This window comes from Ophidiomyces ophidiicola (assembly GCF_022830035.1).
Source record: "Ophidiomyces ophidiicola strain CBS 122913 chromosome Unknown scaffold_24, whole genome shotgun sequence".
NCBI classification, from domain to species: Eukaryota; Fungi; Ascomycota; class Eurotiomycetes; order Onygenales; family Onygenaceae; genus Ophidiomyces; species Ophidiomyces ophidiicola.
The window spans coordinates 9,525-28,982 of NW_026054664.1; the positions used below are offsets into that span (position 1 = coordinate 9,525).

Genomic DNA, 19,458 nt, shown 5'->3' on the forward strand with positions numbered 1-19,458 from the left:
ATGGCATACTCTAAACGGGCAGGTAAGCTGTATATGGCACATCGTCTGACAAAAGTCATGTTGTTTTCGAAACTCACAGCTAACTATTAGAGCACCAGGGCCGCAACAATCCAAGGCAGGCAACAAAGCCGCTCCCAAGCAAAATAGAACAGTGGAGAGAACGGCTTCAGCTCAGACTGCAGCTTCCAACGCCAGCGATGACGACTATGCCGATAACGACGTGCTTGAGAGCCAGGACGGCTCGGACGATAGTATCGGGGGATTGGAGGAAGCCAGGTAAGAATACCAATCAACACCCCCCCCCCCCCCCCACCACTGCGGTACCGTTCTGTAAGGAGGCCGGTTGGGGCTGAGAAAACGCGTGCGTTTAGGCTGGCGCTGAAAGCCCTGCAGGCGGCGATGGAACGAGCGGAGAAGAGGGATGGGTTCGCGAAGAAATTCGAAGCGGAAGTGCGCGAGGATGAGAAGAGGCTCTTGGAGATGCTGGATGCGGAGCAGAAGAAAATGTACGTATGTTTGTTTGTTTAGTCTCTCTATTGCTGAGTTTTGCAGTGGGAGAAAGAAGGAGATGAAGAGGAAAAAGAAAAGAAAAGAAAACTAGCTTTAACTATCTGTCTAGTCAAGCGGAAGAGGAGCAGTTCAAATCTCGATTTGAATCCCTTTTCAGATCTGCGCTGGCGCCGCCTTCCGTCATGCCCAAGGACATAGAAACGTCAGAGGAGAACCCCAGCATGCAAAACGTTGGACTCGAGGAACAGCCTCTGTACCGCATGACCAAGGATACCCTCGAGCGGTCCCACAAGCTATTAGAAATGTTCAACAAGCTCAACGACCACGCATCAAGCATCAAGCCCCTGCCCGATCTGTCAGAAAGATGGGAAAAAGACCACGCCGAGGTGCAGCGGCTGATCAAGGTCGGCAGCGAAGTGTCCGCGGAGGAGATTGAGAGGCTGATCATGTATGAAAATCCCGAGAATCCGCTGCGGAATTCGATTTCCCAGTGGCGCCGGAAGAGGAAGAGAGGGGTGGAGGATGATGAGAATCTGAAGAATATGTTAGATCTGGGAAAGGCGGGTGGTGAAGGAGGCAGTCGAGGTGGGGGGAGGCGTGGTTGGGGGTTGGTGGCGCATCAGGTTCAGAAAGGGTTCGAGGCGCTGGTGAAGGCGTTGCCGGAAGAGGAGATGCAGGAAGAAAGGGAAAGGTGCTAGTGGTAGGGGGGATGTATGTAGTTGTTTAATGAGGATATTAGCATTTATTAGGAGTTAAGAAATGATATCAAAGACTAGAGCATGAATGACATCTTTTTAACGTTTAGAACAACCATTTCACACCCATATTTTAAGTGGTGATTATACAAATACAAGTATTGACAGTGGAGCAAGATATATTGCAAAAGACTGAATAGAGAAAAATTCAATAGATGTGCCGAAGCACATCTACGCTTGCCAGATGCCTGGTACGGCGTATGGTATTTAACACTATAAGTCGTATATTCCATAGGCTGATGTGTTGAAGTGTGGCGTTGGGCAGCTGGAGAAAAGACCATTTTTAACCCCCCAGGTACATAGAAGGCTGCATGATCAGCCTGGTGGGTGACTAGCATTGTCTTCTCGTCGAATTTCATCCAGGCCCTCCTCAAGGTTAACTTGTTCGATACGTATTGCGGGTGTGGTGAGGGAGAGAGAGAGAAGAATGTGAGCATAAAAATGTGTACCCGTAAAACCTCTCTTTCCAGATGCCAAGCTTGATTGGTACTTGGGCCAGAGGCCTGAAAACCCTATGTAAATCCATTTCTGAGCGATCTTGAGGTTGGGAGAAGATGGATCAGGATGACTAATCACGAATACTAGTCACGTGCCCAGCCTCGCTTACACGATTTTAGCGTTTTCCACACAACGTGCAACGATTGCGAGAGTATCGAAGCGACAACGACAACCAGGGACGACAACCCAAATACGACAAGGTGAGTTGATCTACTGACATCAAAATTGTGCTAGGCCGATTCCTTTGCCATAGCAATACTTTTTCAAGTACTAATCGCTCCATTGAATGATTCTAGATGGGTGCTCTTAAATATGTGGAAGAGCTTCAGCGCAAGAAGCAGTCCGATGTGATGCGCTTCTTGCTGCGCGTGCGATGCTGGGAGGTGAGATAAAAGATTTCCAACCAGGACTCCGAGACCGAGACCGAGAAGAAGAGAACTCCGCGCTTCCCGAGCTATGCCACATTTCCGCTCGAGAAATTTACACTTGGTTGTGTGGCACACTCAATGAGAACAAGAGGGGAAAATCCTCGATGTTCTCGGTCTCTCTGTGTGTCTTGCTATACACTCGTTGAACATTGCTGAGAGTGCATCAATATAGCTCCGTCAACTCAATGTTATCCATCGCGCTTCCCGCCCCTCTCGTCCCGACAAGGCCCGCCGCCTCGGATACAAGGCCAAGCAGGGCTATGTTATCTACCGTGTTCGTGTGAGACGCGGTGGACGCAAGCGACCAGTCCCCAAGGGTGCCACCTACGGTATGTTTGCCGTGCTCATTGTGGAAGGACGCAAATTCTGACCTTTTCTTTTCAGGCAAACCCACCAACCACGGTGTTAACCAGCTCAAATACCAGCGCTCCCTCAAATCCACCGCAGAGGAACGTGTAGGCAAACGCTGCGCCAATCTCCGTGTCCTCAACTCGTACTGGATCAATCAGGATTCTACCTACAAGTACTACGAAGTCATCCTTGTTGACCCCCAGCACAAGGCCATCCGTCGCGATCCCCGCATCAACTGGATCGTGAACCCTGTCCACAAGGTAAGTTTAATTTTTGATGCATCTTCGAAACGCAATACTTACTCTGATACTTTTAGCACCGCGAATGCCGTGGCCTCACCGCAACCGGCAAGAAATCCCGTGGTCTCAACAAGGGCCACCGCTACAACAAGACCACCGCCGGCAGACGGAAGACCTGGAAGCGCCACAACACTCTCAGCCTCTGGAGATACCGATAAACGCGACGCCTTACGATTGTTTTTCGTTGCGTCGGTGGATTGGGGCTTTTGTGGGGGTCTTTGCCGGTCTTTTAACACACCATCTTTGCCGCAAAATACTGTTTCCTACATCACAGGACTATTTCTCTCTGCGGATATGATATGGAGACTAGATGAAATGATTAGGAATGAAAATACAATAATCATTGCTGATGATAATATGATTCGTATCAAATACGTTTTTGAACAATGCAAGGCTGTTGCAGACAACAAAAAGTAATTCCATTCATAAATTTTCATATCTTTTTCATCGCTTTCCACCCAATGATTAATTACAGTAGGATTGGTCGTATTCTGTACAAAATCGTAGTGTTGCCTCCCGCTCGAAATAGCTCAAATTCGCCAAATCCATCACCTTGAGGAAATCGTGTATAAGTTCTCTAGTTTAAACGCCGTAATGCAACACAAAGATATCATATATGGGTTATCAATATTTTTCTCACAAGTGCGGGGAAATTTCAAATGTCCGAACAAACTAGTAGGCGTTGGGATATTAAGTGGCGGTAGGATTTGATGGTGCGCATTATAAGGCGGGCACTTCCCAATTATCTCGACTGATTTTCATCACAGCCGCTTGCTTGTGTGGAAAGGTCACCTCCCCCTCCTTGTAAAAGCCAGCTTCTTGGAGGTTGGAGATGAATCTAGTTGCATTGCAAGTCAATAAGTAGATCCAACAACAGCATAAGAATCAAGGAACTCACCTCTCGTTATCCACCCTAGGTTCGAGAATCACATTCTCTGTTCGACTATCTGCCAACCAGCAAAAGTGGACCAGTGCAGACATCCAGATCTGCACTCGATGGTCGCTCCGGTATTCATCTTCGCCTATCAAGCAGTGGAATCCGCGATCCCAATTACCCACAGGGGTGGCGAGTAGTCTCGCAATGTTCGATTCTTTAATCCAATAAATTTCAAAATACCCAAAAGGTTTTCCATTCCAGCAACCAAATACTGGAAACGAATATCGGGACGCAAATTGTTTTCGAAGGAAGGCTTCTTGCGTAGAACGCGGACCAGCCGCGCCCCACGCGGCGTTGATGCGTGAGTTATTCATCCATCGGTGTAAAATGTCGAGGTCTGATTCATTTTCCGGTTTTAAGGGCGAGCATACGGATGACCCGTCGATGAGTGAGGTGGTACTTGAGGATTTGCGGTGGCTGATCCTTATGTCATTGAATGTGAAAGAATCCCTTGGGCTGAGTACTGGCACCCGAAAAGAGAGCGTTTGGCCCACACTCCTAACATAACGAACATAGAACGTTTCGCCTTGCCTTGGGGGCTTGGGGCGGGCAGGATGGCGAACTCCATTCGTCGTGATGAAGTGTGCAGGGGCCGGTGGGAAATATGTTGGAAGGTGACTTGCAGAGTAAAATGGGCCGCCCGGCAACGATGGATGGAAGACGTGTTGTTCAGGAGATAGGATAGCAGAGGCGACTTTTGGAGATGACATTCCAAACTCCCTCGACGGCGATGCCGGCCGAGAAAAATGCGGTGAATCGATACCCGACCGAATTGCGGCGGGCTGAAGAGTGAAGAGAAAGATTCTCGGATCGAGTTGCCAGAAGGATCGGCGACTGACATAGACGTCGCCCCAAATATCTTGATAATTGGGGTCCGCAGGATCAAGGCCGACCGATGAGTCCGAACTCGTTACTAGGCCCATGCGCTCTAGCTTCTGCAAGAGATGGCGGCCTTTGAAAACACCCTCTCGTCTGATATACACGCGCCAATCACCCTTGGGACGCCCAGATTCAGGCGTTAAACTGGCTTCAGGTGTGCAAATCCGTAAATTGGGCTCGGGAAGATGGAAGTACCAGAAGAGGGTTGCCCAGAGCAGCATCGCAATCTCTCGCGTGGGAGAGGACGCAGGCTTGAAATCGGAGCTCGAGGGTAGGAAAATCGACGAGATGAAGAGAGAATCAGAGTCGCGAGTTGGTACTGTGAAACGCGAAGCATTGCCACGCGGAATGGGCTTGCTGCCCATCGCTGGAGTTTGTGGCCTTGAGCCGGACGCGGCACGCGACGCACCTGAGGAAGAGCCATTGGATGCGAACGAGAGGGCGGATTCGGGTCGATTCGTTCCGTCTGCTTGGGCAGAGCGATCTGTTTGGATGACAATGTTCCAACCTGGAGGTAGGACTGAATGACTTAAATTGATATTGTTATTTTTGAATGTCATCCCCCCAAAAACAGGGGTGACGGCCAGGACATAGCCATTGGGAAGGCGAACTGGGTCCGTGGACATCGGAACAAGGTCAGGAAACGTATTCCGGGCGCAAAGGTAGGTCTGGCGGCCAACTTGTGGTATGGCATCAAGGCGAAAACATTGTGGAAGCGAGTGGCCTTTTGACTTTTCCGCCATTGAGCGATCGGAAAGAAAATTTTGAGACGCGCGGGATCAGGCGACGGAGGGTGACGTCATGTGGTGTTCTAGAAGCCTTCGGCAGGACCCGCTAGCCTTATTGGGCTATTCCCTGTTCTTTCTCCGCCTTGGCACTAGCTTAGATAATCCTTTCCCGTGTCACGGGCTTCGCCCTATGGGTATCTGTACCGTGATTGGCGTGCCCTACGGAGAAACGTTTCCCCTCACTCCGCCGTCATCAGCTCGTCATAGAAATCAGGTCAACATGTCTATAAAGACCAGAGGATCCCAGGTTACAGTAACGTCAAAGCCAACGACATCCCTCAACAATATACTCTACTTTGCACAAAAATGCGGATCTCTTTCGCTTTTTGTACGCCCCTTTTCCTGGGATTATGCCTTCGGCTATCTGATGCCATGCGTTTTCATGCCAGCCAAGCGCAGTCTGTCTTGGAAGATCCAGCCGCCCTGGAGCCGCTCTATCGCTTGGACAAGGTTCCTGGAGATAACCCCGCATACTACTGCGACCTTGGGCCCCTCGGCCGTCTGCTGGACGTGAAAGATTTTACGGTCATTCCGAACCCATCTGACACGTGAATTTGTCCTTTTCTTATTCCTTCGTTCTTTCTATCTCTGCTATCTAGGAATCATTTGTTTCCTAGTATGACAAAAGTGTCATTCTATTTTGCTAAGAGGTGTTCCCTACAGATCCTTTCAACACTCCCTTTACCTCTCAGGTTCGACACCGAGAATTCATGGCCTTGACTTACTGAAGCTGTCGATCACAATCTGGCCCGATGGTGGCGATAAACAGGGTCCATTTAAATATCGCCTCCGCGACACCCCTTGGATTTATTTTCGGGAGAATTTCCAGCCACACGATTCCAAGGCATTGGGCTGGGCCGAAATGATGGCCGAAAACGTTTTGGGCAATAGTGTCGTTAAGGAGGGGCTCTATCGAGTCCGTGCAGAACTCTTGTTACCAAATCAGATACCGTTGTTGTGTATGGTCGGTGACGTGTCTCTCAACAGAAACACAGCTATTAAGAGATGATCGATGGCTCCATGGATATATCCTCTGATGTTTTCGGCGGTTTTTTCAGCGAAGGGTATTATGGAACTCGGCGAAGGATTCGATTTTGGCGAGCGATAGCATTTTATAAGGAGTTGTTGAGATATATTTGTTTTATTTGACTTCGATGTTTAAAAATTTGCTGTGGCACCAATCTTCTTTTCTCTTGCAAGTCTAATAAAATCTTGACCAACAACCAGGTCCATCAACCCCAGCCCCATGCACTTATAGACAACGTTGCCCTTTTGAATCCATTCAACGAGTCCCTTGTCCGGCTTATTTGCTTCTTTTTCAATTGCATCTTTCACCATTAGGAGCTCACCAACCTCGACCAACTGCCGTGGTTCTAGACCGGCCATAACTATTTCCCCTGAATGCTGAAGGCTAGTTTCAAGGCTATCCACAACTATCACGCTGCCGTGTGGCAGATTCTTGTGATGGACATTTGGCCGAGCAATATTCGCAAGTAGCTCTGGGTCCAATTCGGCTGCAGTGGGCAAGTTAGAACCAATGGCGCTGATGTACCGGCCTTTTCGTCGGCCGTCAGAACTGGTTAGTATTTTTGCAGGGAAAAGTGGCTCAAGGGACCGCGTGCAGCAGAATATAACGTCGGCTTTCACAACGCTTTCTCGAAGTAGTCTGTCGTATTCCACAAAATCACGACTAAACGCAGAAAATTTGACATGCTGCCGCCACTCTGCATGGTCAGCGGCGTAAATGGTGCGAAGAAGATCTGTGGCTCGTTCGAAAGAACGGTTGATGATATTAACGCGCTTGATATCGTTATACCGTAGCAGGAGAGCTAGACGGATGTGCCAGTATGCTTGGCGGCCAGCGCCAAATACGGTGATGGTGCTGACCTTCTGTCGTCTATAGAAAATCAAGAGAGAGTTCAATGCAGTGCGAAATGCTGTAAACTCCTGTGCATTGATAAGGCCATATGGCAATCCAGTAGAGTCCAGTAACGTCAAGCTAGACGAAGTGTTTACCTCTTTATTTGGGTGTGCGGGAGGTTTGGGACTTGCTGGGCGCGAATGGGACCGCTGTGCGGCAGTTTCCAATTGAAGTAATGCTCCACTCGGTGTAAAATCAACGGGGCGACGAACTGAGTCGTGGGTAGGCACCGTTCGTAGAGTCATTGAAGATGCTGATGCTGACAATGGCCGTTGCTGGCGTATTTTGTTCTCGTTAATTATGTTTTTGGGCGTGTCTGCCACTGTCATCACCTTATATCCATGACTCGATCCAGCTCTGACAGGCAAGAACATGGTGGTTTGGCCATCTCTTTTGGATATTGTGCTGCCTCTTGGTTCAACTTCAGATGAATCTTCTGAGTATTGATGCCCGCTGGAGTAGTCTTTTAATGCCTGTGCCAGATTGATTTGCATCTCGCGCACATCATCTCTTGTTAGTGAGAACAGTAGAGACCGCACATCATCATTGCTGAGGACGGTTAACATCGCGGGCAGATTTCCACTATGCCGAATGTTAGCAATAAACAACATATAGCGTTCATATAATTTTATGATGGCAGTCTAGAGTGTAGACTGGCTATTAAGAATCAATCATGATGCATGTTAGGCACCCTGGTGGATAAAATTTAGAAAGGGTGTTTGTTGTCTCAAAAAATGTGCCTGAAACAGTGACGTCATCAGAGACCAGCCAGGAACATCCGAACGTGTCCTTCACAACCATCAACTGTTCAACAAGAAGGTTAAGTGAATATTATGTACTTCACTGACTAAAAGATGTTAAATGACAATAACAATTGAATTCGCTGAACTGGCTGACCACATTTTCTAGCTGCCTCCAAGAGGAAATATAAATGCAACGAAATGATAGAGAATAAGTATTACTTTCAACAAAAGAGGTTATCATAAAAACAGGCATTACTACGTAAAATAACAAAATTCCAAAACAGAACCTTAGGCAGAGAAAGAAGGGGGGAGTATCAAAGCAAAGAAGCGGGCCGTTAACCCAAAAATATAGAAAGAGTTTAAAGACGAAAAGCTTATCATAACAGTCATTTATGATCCCCACATCTCATTATCGGCCTTTACCATGTCTGCCTGGGTCTGCACTTGCATCCCGTTTTTCTTTTCCATTCTCTTTCGCTCCGTTCTTGTGATCATCCGGCTTGGAGTAAGCGGCGTGATTGGAGTGAAGGGCATATAGGGGCTGTAAGGAGTTTGAGGGATGCCTGTTCGGGGGCCTAACGGGCCAAGAATGCTTTCTCGCCTTTCAACAATGGTTGTCTTGGTGGGTGGAGCGCTCATAGGAGCATTGTTGAAAGCGACACGGAAGGGAAGTGTGGAAGTGCTGCTTCCGGCACTGCGAAGGTGGAGAGGTGGAGGGACGCTATATGTGCTATCGACGGAGGTGTTGCGTAGTTTTTCGTAATGCGGGGGTTTAGATTTGCCTTTCATATGCTGCTGTTGTTGTTGCATGGGATTGAGAGGTGGTGGGCCTGGGTGGTAGATACGTGGTGAAAGGGGCTGGTTTTCGGAGTTACTGGGCGGATTTGGTTCCGGAGATAAAATAGGAGGTGAGATTGGAAGGTTGCGAACCGAGTCTCGCCGCAGTTTCTTGGGGCCTCGAGATCGGGAGCTTAGGAAAGAAAGGGCGGAGAGTCTGGAGAACCTATCACTGCGTGGAGATGGTGGAACTTCTTGCGAATCCGGGGTCTCCCGATACGCCAATGGCTGCATGTGCTTTTGCTGTAATTGCTGCATGTGGGCTTCCGTGTAAACTGGGGAGGGCAGTTCTTGTGATAGTGGGGATAGGGGCGATACTGGTGAGTGAGTTTGGAATGACTGCTGGCGTTGTCTGAGATGTCTGAACTCCGGGGGACCTTCAAGAGGCGGAACTGTAGGGCGAGGTGATCTTGCAGGTGAGAAGCCACCGTTTGATTTGGCCTCCTGCTGCTGCTCGTCGTGTTCCATAACCGCCGCATATAAGCGTTCCATTTCTTCTTGAGCTTTGAGACGGTCAGCCTTGACAACATTCTCGTCCACTGTCGATACGCTTCCCGCACGGGAGATGGGTGTTTGCCCTCTCGACCATGGCAAACTAAAGGACCGCTGTTTGCCCTTTTGTGGGCTGGGCCAATTATTGCTGTCTGCACCACTCATGGGACTGGGCCAGGTATTCTGGGGTGTCTGCGGGGTCTGCATCGAGCTAGTAGTATTGACCGTCGGCCGCAGCGGCTTAAGCATCTCCATCTCCAGCGTTTGGTTGGATTGTTGTGCGTTCCGTCGAAGCCGTCTGCCCACCGTCAGAAGACCGCCCAGGAACAGAGAGGCAATCGTCAGGTACACCCCAAGGATCACAACAATCTCTCGCCACAGCAGGCTTTTATCTCGAATGGCACCGGCGGAGAATGGCGGGCCTTGGTCAGGCGGCGGAGCAGGCTCGTTCCAAATCTCAATGTTCCAGTTCAGAGCGGGGGCAGCAGGTATCGGTCTGGCGACGAAGAGCAGGAGGAGAGCTGTGCTTGCGGAGGAGACGAGGCGTGAGAGAAGAGTGGAGGAAGAGCCGGACATGTCTGGGGTCTTTGTTCTACCATACTCCAGGCGGCATATAAGGAAACCGACAGCTCTGTGACACTGCCCCGGCGATTGGGGGTAATTATTTCCACATTCAGGAGCCTGGGGCGGGATCGCAAATGAAGCGGACGGGGATCGACCGCCCACCAGGAGCTGCACAGCCAGTCGTGGCTCTCGAATGGAGGGATTTGGGGGAGGACTCGAGTCGACGGGCAGCGAGGAGCGACGAGCAGCGGCGGGGGGGCCAATGGAGCGTCTTAAGGGCGCTCGTATTTGCTCGCACGGCGGCATGCAAGGCCCCGCGACGGCCAATCGACGGCCAGCAGAGCATGCTGGCCATCGCAAGCGTTGTCGCTGCTGAGGGGTTTGCAGCGTCCAGCGCGGTGATTTGCTGCGCTGTAAGCGCCCGGGGATGCAGCGCCGCAGCACCAGGGTCGAATCAGCATCGCGACCGCCCCGGCCTGAGCGAACGGCGAAGGCTTGGGGGCTGCAGGCCGGCCGGCCGTCTTCTTGTTTGCTGCAGAAAGCGGGCGCGCCATCACACGCTATCACGCCCCGTCACACGGCCGTGCATGGATCAGGGAGCGACAGGCTGCCCGCAACGAGGCGCTCACCGACTCGGCCGCTCTGCAACGCCGGAGCTTGATTTTTCTTTCTGTGTGTGTGCGGGTGCGCTCAGGTCGGAGCCCTCGCATCCGGACAAACAGCCAAGGTGGCCTCGTTTCTTGCCGCGCCGTTGCTGCAGCGGAGATCGCTAACTCTAACTAACTCTCATACAAAACAGCTTGCCAGCGCCAATTTATCGGTAGAACTGCGACTGCGAGAACGTCGAGGCCAGCCGTGCCTGGCCAGCCGTCAGGCCGGCGTCGACTGGAAGACAGACGCCCGTGATGGACGCTGCCTCGGGGCTGCTGAGGAAGGCCACCGCGCCAGCCACCGCTCCCGGCTCGATGACATGACCCTTCGGATACCACTGCATCGCTTCTTCGAACACCTTGGGATTTGCTGCCAGCCGCTCCTCCCACGCCTGCGTGCGCACTGTCCCAGGAGCGATTGCATTCGCCCGCATGCCGAACCGTCCGTATTCCACCGCAATCGATTTCGTGAAATGGATCAGCCCGGCTTTCGCAGCGCTGTAGGCGGGGTTGCCGTAGACAGACAGGCCGTTGACGGAGGCAATGTTAATAACTGTGCCGTGGGTGTTCTTCAATGACTGTTCGAAGGCCTTGAAGCAGAAGAAGGAGGCGTCGAGGTTCAGCGCCGTCTCACGCTTCCACACCTCCGGCGTCGTTTCTTGAAGCGAGCTTGCCCACGTCCCGCCGGCATTGTTGACCAAAAGGTTGACCGCACCCAGTGCCAGTGCCTCTTGTGCCATTCGGTGGACTGCAACATCGTCTGTAATATCGCAGATAATGGCCGTTGCCCTATGTGCTCCTAAAGCTTGGGCTGCCCGCTCGACGCTGGCCTTGTCAATGTCCACTAGCACTACATGGTCCCGGGTTTTTATAACCTCGGCAGCAATGGCACGGCCAATGTCGCCTCCGCCTCCAGTGACTACCGCTACTCTATTGGGTGCGTTGTTTGCATCCATCCTGCAGGGCTTCTGGCCTCGTAGTGAGATCGCTTGGGTGTGAAGGATGAGCTGGGGCTAACTATAAAACCAAATAGTTAATTCAAGTCAGTAGGAAACCTTTAAAGTTGCTTCTTTACTAGTAGTATCTCGTACCGCATATATTCTACCGGAGGGCCAATTCAGCGTTTGCTTCTAGAAGAAAGCTGGCAGAGTGTTTGCCACCGGTCAAGGAACCGTCAACCTTAGGCTCTTTGGTGTGATGACAAGAACACGACCTGAGTCCCACAAAAGCTTCTTTGCTCGACCAATACTCCCACTGTCAGCAGTAGGTAACGCAGGTAGGATGAAGATGGAAAACGAGAGCAATTGTGTGTAGTTAGAAGAGGGCCAGGCGTGGGCGGGCGGCCATCACACCGCATTTCGGCCCTTCGAATTCGCCTGGGAGCGGTCTGTAAGTTGGCGGGACACGAAAAGCAATTCCTGGCTACGGCGCAGGTGGGTGACATCCCCGCCACATGTGACCGGGCCTTGATATGAGACGGAGCTTGATGCCTACGCCGAGGACGCCACGAGATGAGCCTGGGATGGTCTCTGGCTCCGGCCTCCACCAACAAGACGGCTTGTCCACCCGCTTTCGAGAGCAGCTGGACGAGGTATATAGAAACATCCGTGAAATCGAAAACGCGTTAGATTTCCGCTTGAAATTCTCAAGCAACCAAACTAAGGTCTGGATTGTATACCACTTCGGCGTTTTGAGAGACAATGGCATCGAGGCTCGAGTGTTGCACGCAGACGTGGCCAACATGATCGCGACGGCAAACCCGGATGGGATGGGCGCAGTGGCATCCGTTTTCGTTGAAATTTCCGTTGCATTTCTAGACCTGAGTTAGCAACTTTGTTGTCTTCTCCAGGAAGAATCGAACTAGTTAACTACCGTTTGGGCGGTCAGGTCGACACCGTCCTCTTTATATAGCTGACATGTCTCAAACAGCAACCTCGATGGCGCCAGCCATGTCAGGAATGGTATGGGCGAGGATGGGAGGAGCCATGGCTCCCAGGAGGAGGTTCATGATGGACTTCATTGTCAGGGACGTCGGCTTTGTCTTGGAGTCGTACAATCGATGTCGAAGGCTGGTGAGACAAGCAATGAGAAACCCCGCGTTTGTGACAACACGGCCCGATCCGCTATATATGAAATGATAATCATCAATTTCAGCTTTGGGTTTTCTTCTCCTTCTTCTCAACCATCCTCCTCTCCTCTCACGACTCCACAATCCCTAACTACCCCCTGACTTCTCCCCCACCCTTCTTGACGATGGCGGGATTCGACAACGGCAGCGGCCCCTGGGTGCCCCTCAGCCGCGAACAGAAACGTAATCAATTCCATCACGATCCCGCAAACCCCCAGAAGACGTGGCGAAGACTCCACGATGATATGATTAGCATTGGTGACAGCTACTTTAACCATGGCTTCGGCAAGGCACGACTTCGGGAGAGTCTGCGCGACTTCTGGGATGAACTGATCCACGCAGCGAAAATCACTCCAGCGGACAGTCCCGAGCTTGACCGACTTGTGACGCTGATTCTAGAGGCTCGCGAGTTGGGACATTTTGCTCGACGCCCAGGGAGCATGACATCTAATATGGCTAACCTGGGCCGGATGGACAACGAGGAAAGGCTCTGGTGTGACCTCCCTTTCCTCACAAGGGAGTTTCAAGATGCCTGGGGAAACGAATCGGCAAGCTACTCAGCAACAGAGCGAGAAAGCCTTGCCGCGCTAACCGCCAAACTGGTTGCTGTGGGGGTGTGCTCGGACCAGTTGAGCGGTTGTGCCCTGTGGTTCTTAAAGGAGACTCTGGAGACAGAAAGACCACTGAGAGGCCCCAACTCTCAAGACCACCCCGAGCAAACTAATTCCGAGCCCTCTGTTGTCGACCTGCTTCCAGCCTGCGACGCATGGTTTCAACATGGACGATTCAAGCTTGCCCAGCGCTCACTGGTGAATTTCAATCCGGACGTGTCTATGTGGAGCAACGAAAACATCCAAATGTCGAGCCTGCCGGGTGGCCTTGCTCTCGAAGCAGGCGTTACTCAGCCTGGTTTTAGTGTTAAGCGGTGGTTGTTTTGGCGACAAAGGCTCAAGGACTTCTACGACTCAGGGGATGCACAGATTGCTGGGCTGGCAAGGGCCTGCTTCGAGGAGATTGTCATGGCTGGAATGAAGGTAGGTCTCGAGATCCCCGGCGAAAGGGAATATTTGAGAAACCTGTTCAAAGCTCTCCGCGAGGAACTTACGGCTCGGGGTCCCAAGGGATGCGTTTGGCCGGAAGAAATCGAAATTGATATGGGTTGGGCAGAGGAGAATAAATCAACTAACTAGTTAAGCTTTCCCTGGTGAATACCTTACTGACTGGAGAAGAGTGTTTTTCGAGTTTTCTTTTCTTGTTCTTTTTTTTTCATTGAGGAGCCCGAGTTACAAAACTTACGAAGTAGCTACATAGCCATTCCGTCTTTAAAGACCACCTAGTCGGGTTTTTGCTGCATAGTTAACCAATGGAGACAGCCTGAAATCCTTTGCAGTTTAATCATTAATCATACACTAACACAATTTATCATTTTGTTTGGCCATCTTTCTAGTATGCATTGGTGAGCCAGGAACCCAGGAACTCAGAATTCCATCTTATTTTCTTCTCGTTTTTATGTGCTATACCCGCATGTTCTCGAACTGGCAGTTTCTCGATACCCTCTGAGACTAAATGAATTATTTCCTCGACGGCAGCATAGTCTCCGTCTTTTATTGGCAACTACACTATAAAGTCCAGATTCTAACCATGTCTCTGGAATGACTAAAGGCCTGAATAACCACTACTGTCTCTAGGGGCCTTCGAAAGATGTTAGTTTTTCTTCGTGACGTTCAGGCCGCGACATTGCTCTGGGAGAAGAGAAACCTGATCCTCTTATTATGCGGAGTCGACATGTACAGATTACTTATGCTGGGCGCGGGGCTCTTTACGGGGAAGTGTGAGTCCCTAGAGTCCGTAAAGGAATCTGTTTCTCGAAGAGTTTTACATGATATTGTTCACCTTGACTGTCGTCAATCCGAATTCGCTTTTGCCACTACAGCAACTGGAAGTTCGAAATGCGAATTTTTCGAAAATAGCCTAGAGGAAGAGTCCAAAAGCATTTCAGGTCTACTTGACTATAGAAAGGATTGATTACATGTTGATTGTGTATTTCCTTCACCATTGCTTAACATTCGCGAGGCGTTGAGTTCTGGATGCGCTGCGCCCTCCTCTACCTTAGGCTAGTTTTCAATCTTGCTGTTTGTAAGATTCGCCTTTTGGGACACAACAACGCCAAAATGGCAAGGGACAAATGGGAATGTTTTAGCTAGCCAGACTCCCAAAACATTAGACACTATGACAGCCTTGACGACATCGCAATACGGTGGATGAGAAGGCTCCCACTTCCCGTTGATCTCAAACTTTTTGTCTCAGTAGAGCGATATAAATATAAGACTCTGAAAAAACTTACTTGAAGAAATGGGTACTGAAAACCCAGCCTTGTTGTCCGACACACTAGAAACTTTAACATTGTTGGTGGCTGAGAAAAGGTAAGCGAGTATTGTCCAAAGTCGCCATCGGAGTTTACGTGAATCGCTTGTATTCCTCTTCGCGATGGATCAACAATAAACCCGATTCTAGTTGCGTCCGTAAGCGGAATGTATTTTGCATGAGTGAAGAGCATAAAGGGGTCCTGGTCACTGAGTAGGGACTTAACCAAAAAACCGGAATCTACCCAGCTATCCCATGGAGGAAAAGGCTTATGATAAAAGAACGGCTCAGGCCCTGTACGGTTGGTTGGGATTATAGCACGGCATTTCAAAAACTGTTAGATGTCAGTAGAGGGACCAAAAAACGAGAGCGAATGAGACCATACATCGCAGATGATTGTTAATTCTCGGAGATCTGCATATCTAACTATCGCGATTTCATAAGAAAAGGGCGCACAGTCATTATTTAATACCCAATCTGGCAGAAACTTGTGTTGTCGAAATGCAAGATCAATCACGCCTAAACCATCACTCTTAACTGCAAGATAACTGCTCCCATCAAGTTGATAATCTGTGCTGTGCTCCTGAGGAACATGATCTATTGGGGGGGACAAACTGGAGACGTATATCCTATCTCCCACATTGACCAAATGGATGCGGACTATATCACTTCGCAATCGGACTGTCTTCGCTGTAAATCTTGTGGGGGGGATTTTAAACTGCGGGAGCATTTGCCTAGAAAGCTGAGATGCTGCCCTCATGACGAAAAGTAAACGTCCAATGTCATGTTCTAAGACTATATTCCAGATTCCTCCCGGGAGTCTAGGTTGTACGGTTCGGTAAGGATGCTGAAAAAACAGACAGCAAAGCCAAAACCAAAAATTCGCAATCATCGTCCCCACGAAATAGTGCCATTGCTGCTTTACGTCTCGTGTGCTGGATGGATCGTGGAGCGGCACTGGGGCAGCGAACGCACCGCTTTTACTCGGCGGCGTCAGACTTTTTGGGAGAAGAGTAGGCTCAACCAAATATATCAGTTGATACAACTTCGAACGTGGAAGATCTTGGACGAACTCGAGGCACCTCCTATGCAGCAGCCAGCCTCTTTTGGTATAGTCGAATGACGGGTAAGACCAGGGAGCTAAAGTAATATCGCCGACGCTTACGAAATTCCTTTCTGGGTGTCGTTGGGGGGTAAGGCTGGTATAGTCGCCACTTGCGGTGTTTGGTGGTAGAACGCAGTAGGAATCCCCCCTGGATATATCGACATCCTGGAGGCACAGCGGACATGGTTAGTAATACGAGAAGTTCACAGTCATAGCTAGAACCGGCTTGGCAGGCTTAGGTCGATGATAGAATCGAAGGGGAAGGGAGAGTGATTTGACCTTAGCAATTGTGTGATGGTTGCGCGAACTACTTACTATAAGGGCTGCAGCACTACTCCGTAGTAGTTACATAAAGCAACTATGCATGGTTACTCAACGATCCTGATTCCTCACAGAAGTCGCAGCTAACTAGCCGGTCGATGTGCGTAGTTACATGGCGTTTTGTAGCGCCGCGAGCGAGCCGGAGCAACAGTCATAGGATGACGGAAATCGCCATTCGAGTGATGCTGCCTTCCCAGCCACCGATGTGTAACTAAGTAGCATGATGGCGGCTCTCCTCCAAACTAGACTTCGGCTTCATTAGGGTGCAAGCTCACAGTACGTCTCATTATGGGCAACAAAGTGTCCACGGTCAACGGCCTGCGATCCCCGAACATTCTCCAGCCTGGAAACGCTGTCAATGAGGTCTGGGTGGGCAATCTAGAAATCATCTCTCGCCTTCCTTTTGGCGACTCAAACCTGGCCCAAGCAGGCTGGCCTAAGGGAGACTACCCGAAAATCCCCTGGCACCCGTTCATTATCCCACTCCGCGCAAGAGCCGACAAGATAGCACGATCCATATCCGTTACGGCATTAGAGCGTCGGGGTATAAGCGAAATGATGGCAAAAGTAGACTGGTTGCTGATGTTTTGGACCCTTGAACGCATTGTCGCAATTCCCTTTTTTCTTTCTACCATCGCGTTCCATCTTACGCCGGACCGCTTTGATGCGTCTGGATTCATGGGTCCATGTGTTTACGGCTGTGAAGACGGGGAACTAGGCCACACACCGCATCTTAAATACCCTATCATTATACGTGCAAAAATGGCGTGCCTTTTCTATGCCACTGGTCTTTTCGTCCTGTTTCTCCAAAATATCATCAGTGCCACCACTTCGCACTTCAACATGCCGACTATCTCCCGATTCGAGCTAGTGTTCTATTCTTGCTTGGGCATCTTAGCTAGTTATTCTTGTTTGCGGCTTATGTTGGCTGCGTTTCAAGCCACCAATCAACTCGTGGGAGAAACAGAAATGAGGTTTAAAGAAAGCCGTGATATCACGTTCACGGAATAATATATAGGTTCGCCGTCGTATTACCAAAAAAGAATACGTGATGCTGTGATGGATTCGGTTTGGAGATGGGCTAAACCAAAATGTATTATTACATCTTATTGCGCTGTCGGCGCCTGACGATTCCAAAGGTCACGCCAAAATTGTTTCATCCCATATCCCTTAGCTGTATCCTCGTCATAAACTCGCACAGCTTTGCCAAGACCCAGAACTTGCTGGAGGGGGTTCGTAGCCTCTGTCATCGACACTCGTCCCGGTTCATGAGATCTTTGTGTAGCCCTTCTATGGACTTCATCCGCTAAGGAGGGTGCTACATCAGCGTAGCAAGTATCCAACTCTCGTTGAAGATTGACGTATGGCCTTTGGGCAATTTGCGGGGCTTGAAGGTTGTATGAGCGAACGAGATCGTTGAGTTTCTTTATTTTTAGTTCATGGTACTCCTTTTCGACAGAAAGATATTGCGGATCACGTAGGCAAGGAAGATTTGGCAGAGGTTCTGGTTCGTTTTCAGAGTTACTCTCGGTAGAATTCGGCGTAGCCTCGATCCTCAAAGTACGTGATAATCTCCCCTCATTGTCTATCTGTGTTCTGGGTTCGGCACCTGTAGCATCCTTGTACTCCGTCGGTACTGAACAACGGGCAGCTTTGTTGTGTCTAGACTCTGCAGCAGCGTATGCCTGAGCCCGTCGGATCTGTAACTGTAGTGAGCCTCCCTGGCTTGATATCAGACGTGCTGCATGTCTTTTCCAATCACTTCTCAATTGTGTACGAAATCGGTGAAGTTCAAGCTTTAATTCTTGCTGTTTCTGGATCCATTCGGGCGCCAATTCTTGCTTTTGTAAAATGCGGTTCATAAAGTATTCAGTCGTGTCAAGATACGGGTTAGCAGCGGCATGGTCACGTTCAACATTTTTACCTTTTCCACGGGGAAGATTCCGAAATTGACCTTGTGCTATGGCATCTTCTATCCGTTCATTGGCCAAAGAGCTCAGCCCTTGAAGTGAGACGGGAAGAGATCTAGCACCAGGAGTGAATCGATCATGAAGTTCTCGACGGTATGCTTCCCGTTCTTCTTTGGAAATTTGAGAATCTTGGGTGAGTTCATAAGCCTCTTTGCGTTCCCGAGCCTGAGCAAGCCGTTGCCCAGATGTCCGAGCACCACGGATTCTTGGCGGTGCGTTTACGGAGACCGGTGATGGAATTTTGAATGGTGTTCGTAGAGGCTTACTAGAATCGTCAAGCATGCGAAGGGCTGTATCATGAATGTTCTCTGTTCCAGTCCAAGGAGCAGCGGCGGCCATGTTCTGGGTTCCTCGTCCAGCACTTCGCTTTAGGAAAGAATATGTCAACATTCAAGGGTAGAGAGGCTACAAGGAAGGAAAATATACCGGCATATTCACAACAGACCAGGCCTGCGCATGTTCATTTTTAAATGAGGCAGCAGCTATTCTCTCTTCTAGCTGTCTCTTTAACTCGTCAGAGAACCCGGCTTCTTGCATGTTTTTCATTGCAGATTTTCCTCCCAGCATAGCTTCTTCAGACATATCCCTCATTCTCCTCGACATTGCGCCCTCATCTTCCGGTGGGGCACCATTTTGCCGACTGTCTTTAATTGTACTAGCCTCGCTCTCTTGATACTGTGGGGATTTCGTTGATAATGTTCTGACGCTATAGTAGAGCGAGGGAATTGGCCTAACACAGGCATTCTGAATTAATACTTCAAGGTGGCGCTGGCACCTCATTTTAATCGTCTTCGAGAGCAGTCTTATCGTCGAATGTGCTGAACATGAACACACGATCGAATGAATTTATTCCCGCGTCTTCGGCCTCCGTCATCAGTCCGCTTAGTTAACTTATGTCAGCAAACGTCGAAGATCAGA

At 49.9% G+C, this 19,458-nt stretch overlaps 9 protein-coding genes across 9 annotated transcripts; 3 read left to right on the forward strand and 6 right to left on the reverse strand.

Moving 5' to 3' along the window:
* On the forward strand, positions 1-3,258 carry rpl15 (60S ribosomal protein L15; the record flags this gene model as incomplete). The annotated part of the gene is made up of 9 exons (XM_049254142.1): positions 1-22; positions 99-276; positions 372-506; positions 620-1,201; positions 1,421-1,463; positions 1,883-1,963; positions 2,060-2,146; positions 2,364-2,520; positions 2,576-3,258. 9 exons carry the CDS (start codon positions 1-3, stop codon positions 3,256-3,258), a joined length of 1,968 nt encoding a protein of 655 aa, XP_049106795.1.
* Positions 3,259-3,561: 303 nt separating this feature from the next.
* On the reverse strand, positions 3,562-5,400 carry LOZ57_005111 (uncharacterized protein; the record flags this gene model as incomplete). Its single annotated transcript, XM_049254143.1, has 2 exons — positions 3,562-3,679; positions 3,740-5,400. The coding sequence occupies 2 exons, from the start codon at positions 5,398-5,400 to the stop codon at positions 3,562-3,564; spliced, it is 1,779 nt and encodes a 592-aa protein (XP_049106796.1).
* A 1,203-nt stretch (positions 5,401-6,603) lies between these two features.
* Positions 6,604-7,932, reverse strand: LOZ57_005112 (uncharacterized protein; the record flags this gene model as incomplete). The annotated part of the gene is made up of 1 exon (XM_049254144.1): positions 6,604-7,932. One exon carries the CDS (start codon positions 7,930-7,932, stop codon positions 6,604-6,606), a length of 1,329 nt encoding a protein of 442 aa, XP_049106797.1.
* A 567-nt stretch (positions 7,933-8,499) lies between these two features.
* On the reverse strand, positions 8,500-10,014 carry LOZ57_005113 (uncharacterized protein; the record flags this gene model as incomplete). The annotated part of the gene is made up of 1 exon (XM_049254145.1): positions 8,500-10,014. The coding sequence occupies one exon, from the start codon at positions 10,012-10,014 to the stop codon at positions 8,500-8,502; it is 1,515 nt and encodes a 504-aa protein (XP_049106798.1).
* An 802-nt stretch (positions 10,015-10,816) lies between these two features.
* Positions 10,817-11,608, reverse strand: LOZ57_005114 (uncharacterized protein; the record flags this gene model as incomplete). Its single annotated transcript, XM_049254146.1, has 1 exon — positions 10,817-11,608. The coding sequence occupies one exon, from the start codon at positions 11,606-11,608 to the stop codon at positions 10,817-10,819; it is 792 nt and encodes a 263-aa protein (XP_049106799.1).
* A 1,297-nt stretch (positions 11,609-12,905) lies between these two features.
* Positions 12,906-13,970, forward strand: LOZ57_005115 (uncharacterized protein; the record flags this gene model as incomplete). The annotated part of the gene is made up of 1 exon (XM_049254147.1): positions 12,906-13,970. The coding sequence occupies one exon, from the start codon at positions 12,906-12,908 to the stop codon at positions 13,968-13,970; it is 1,065 nt and encodes a 354-aa protein (XP_049106800.1).
* A 924-nt stretch (positions 13,971-14,894) lies between these two features.
* Positions 14,895-15,904, reverse strand: LOZ57_005116 (uncharacterized protein; the record flags this gene model as incomplete). The annotated part of the gene is made up of 3 exons (XM_049254148.1): positions 14,895-15,074; positions 15,125-15,478; positions 15,530-15,904. 3 exons carry the CDS (start codon positions 15,902-15,904, stop codon positions 14,895-14,897), a joined length of 909 nt encoding a protein of 302 aa, XP_049106801.1.
* Positions 15,905-16,858: 954 nt separating this feature from the next.
* LOZ57_005117 (uncharacterized protein) lies at positions 16,859-17,581 on the forward strand (the record flags this gene model as incomplete). The annotated part of the gene is made up of 1 exon (XM_049254149.1): positions 16,859-17,581. One exon carries the CDS (start codon positions 16,859-16,861, stop codon positions 17,579-17,581), a length of 723 nt encoding a protein of 240 aa, XP_049106802.1.
* Positions 17,582-17,676: 95 nt separating this feature from the next.
* Positions 17,677-19,320, reverse strand: LOZ57_005118 (uncharacterized protein; the record flags this gene model as incomplete). Its single annotated transcript, XM_049254150.1, has 2 exons — positions 17,677-18,906; positions 18,967-19,320. 2 exons carry the CDS (start codon positions 19,318-19,320, stop codon positions 17,677-17,679), a joined length of 1,584 nt encoding a protein of 527 aa, XP_049106803.1.
* Positions 19,321-19,458: the final 138 nt, after the last annotated feature.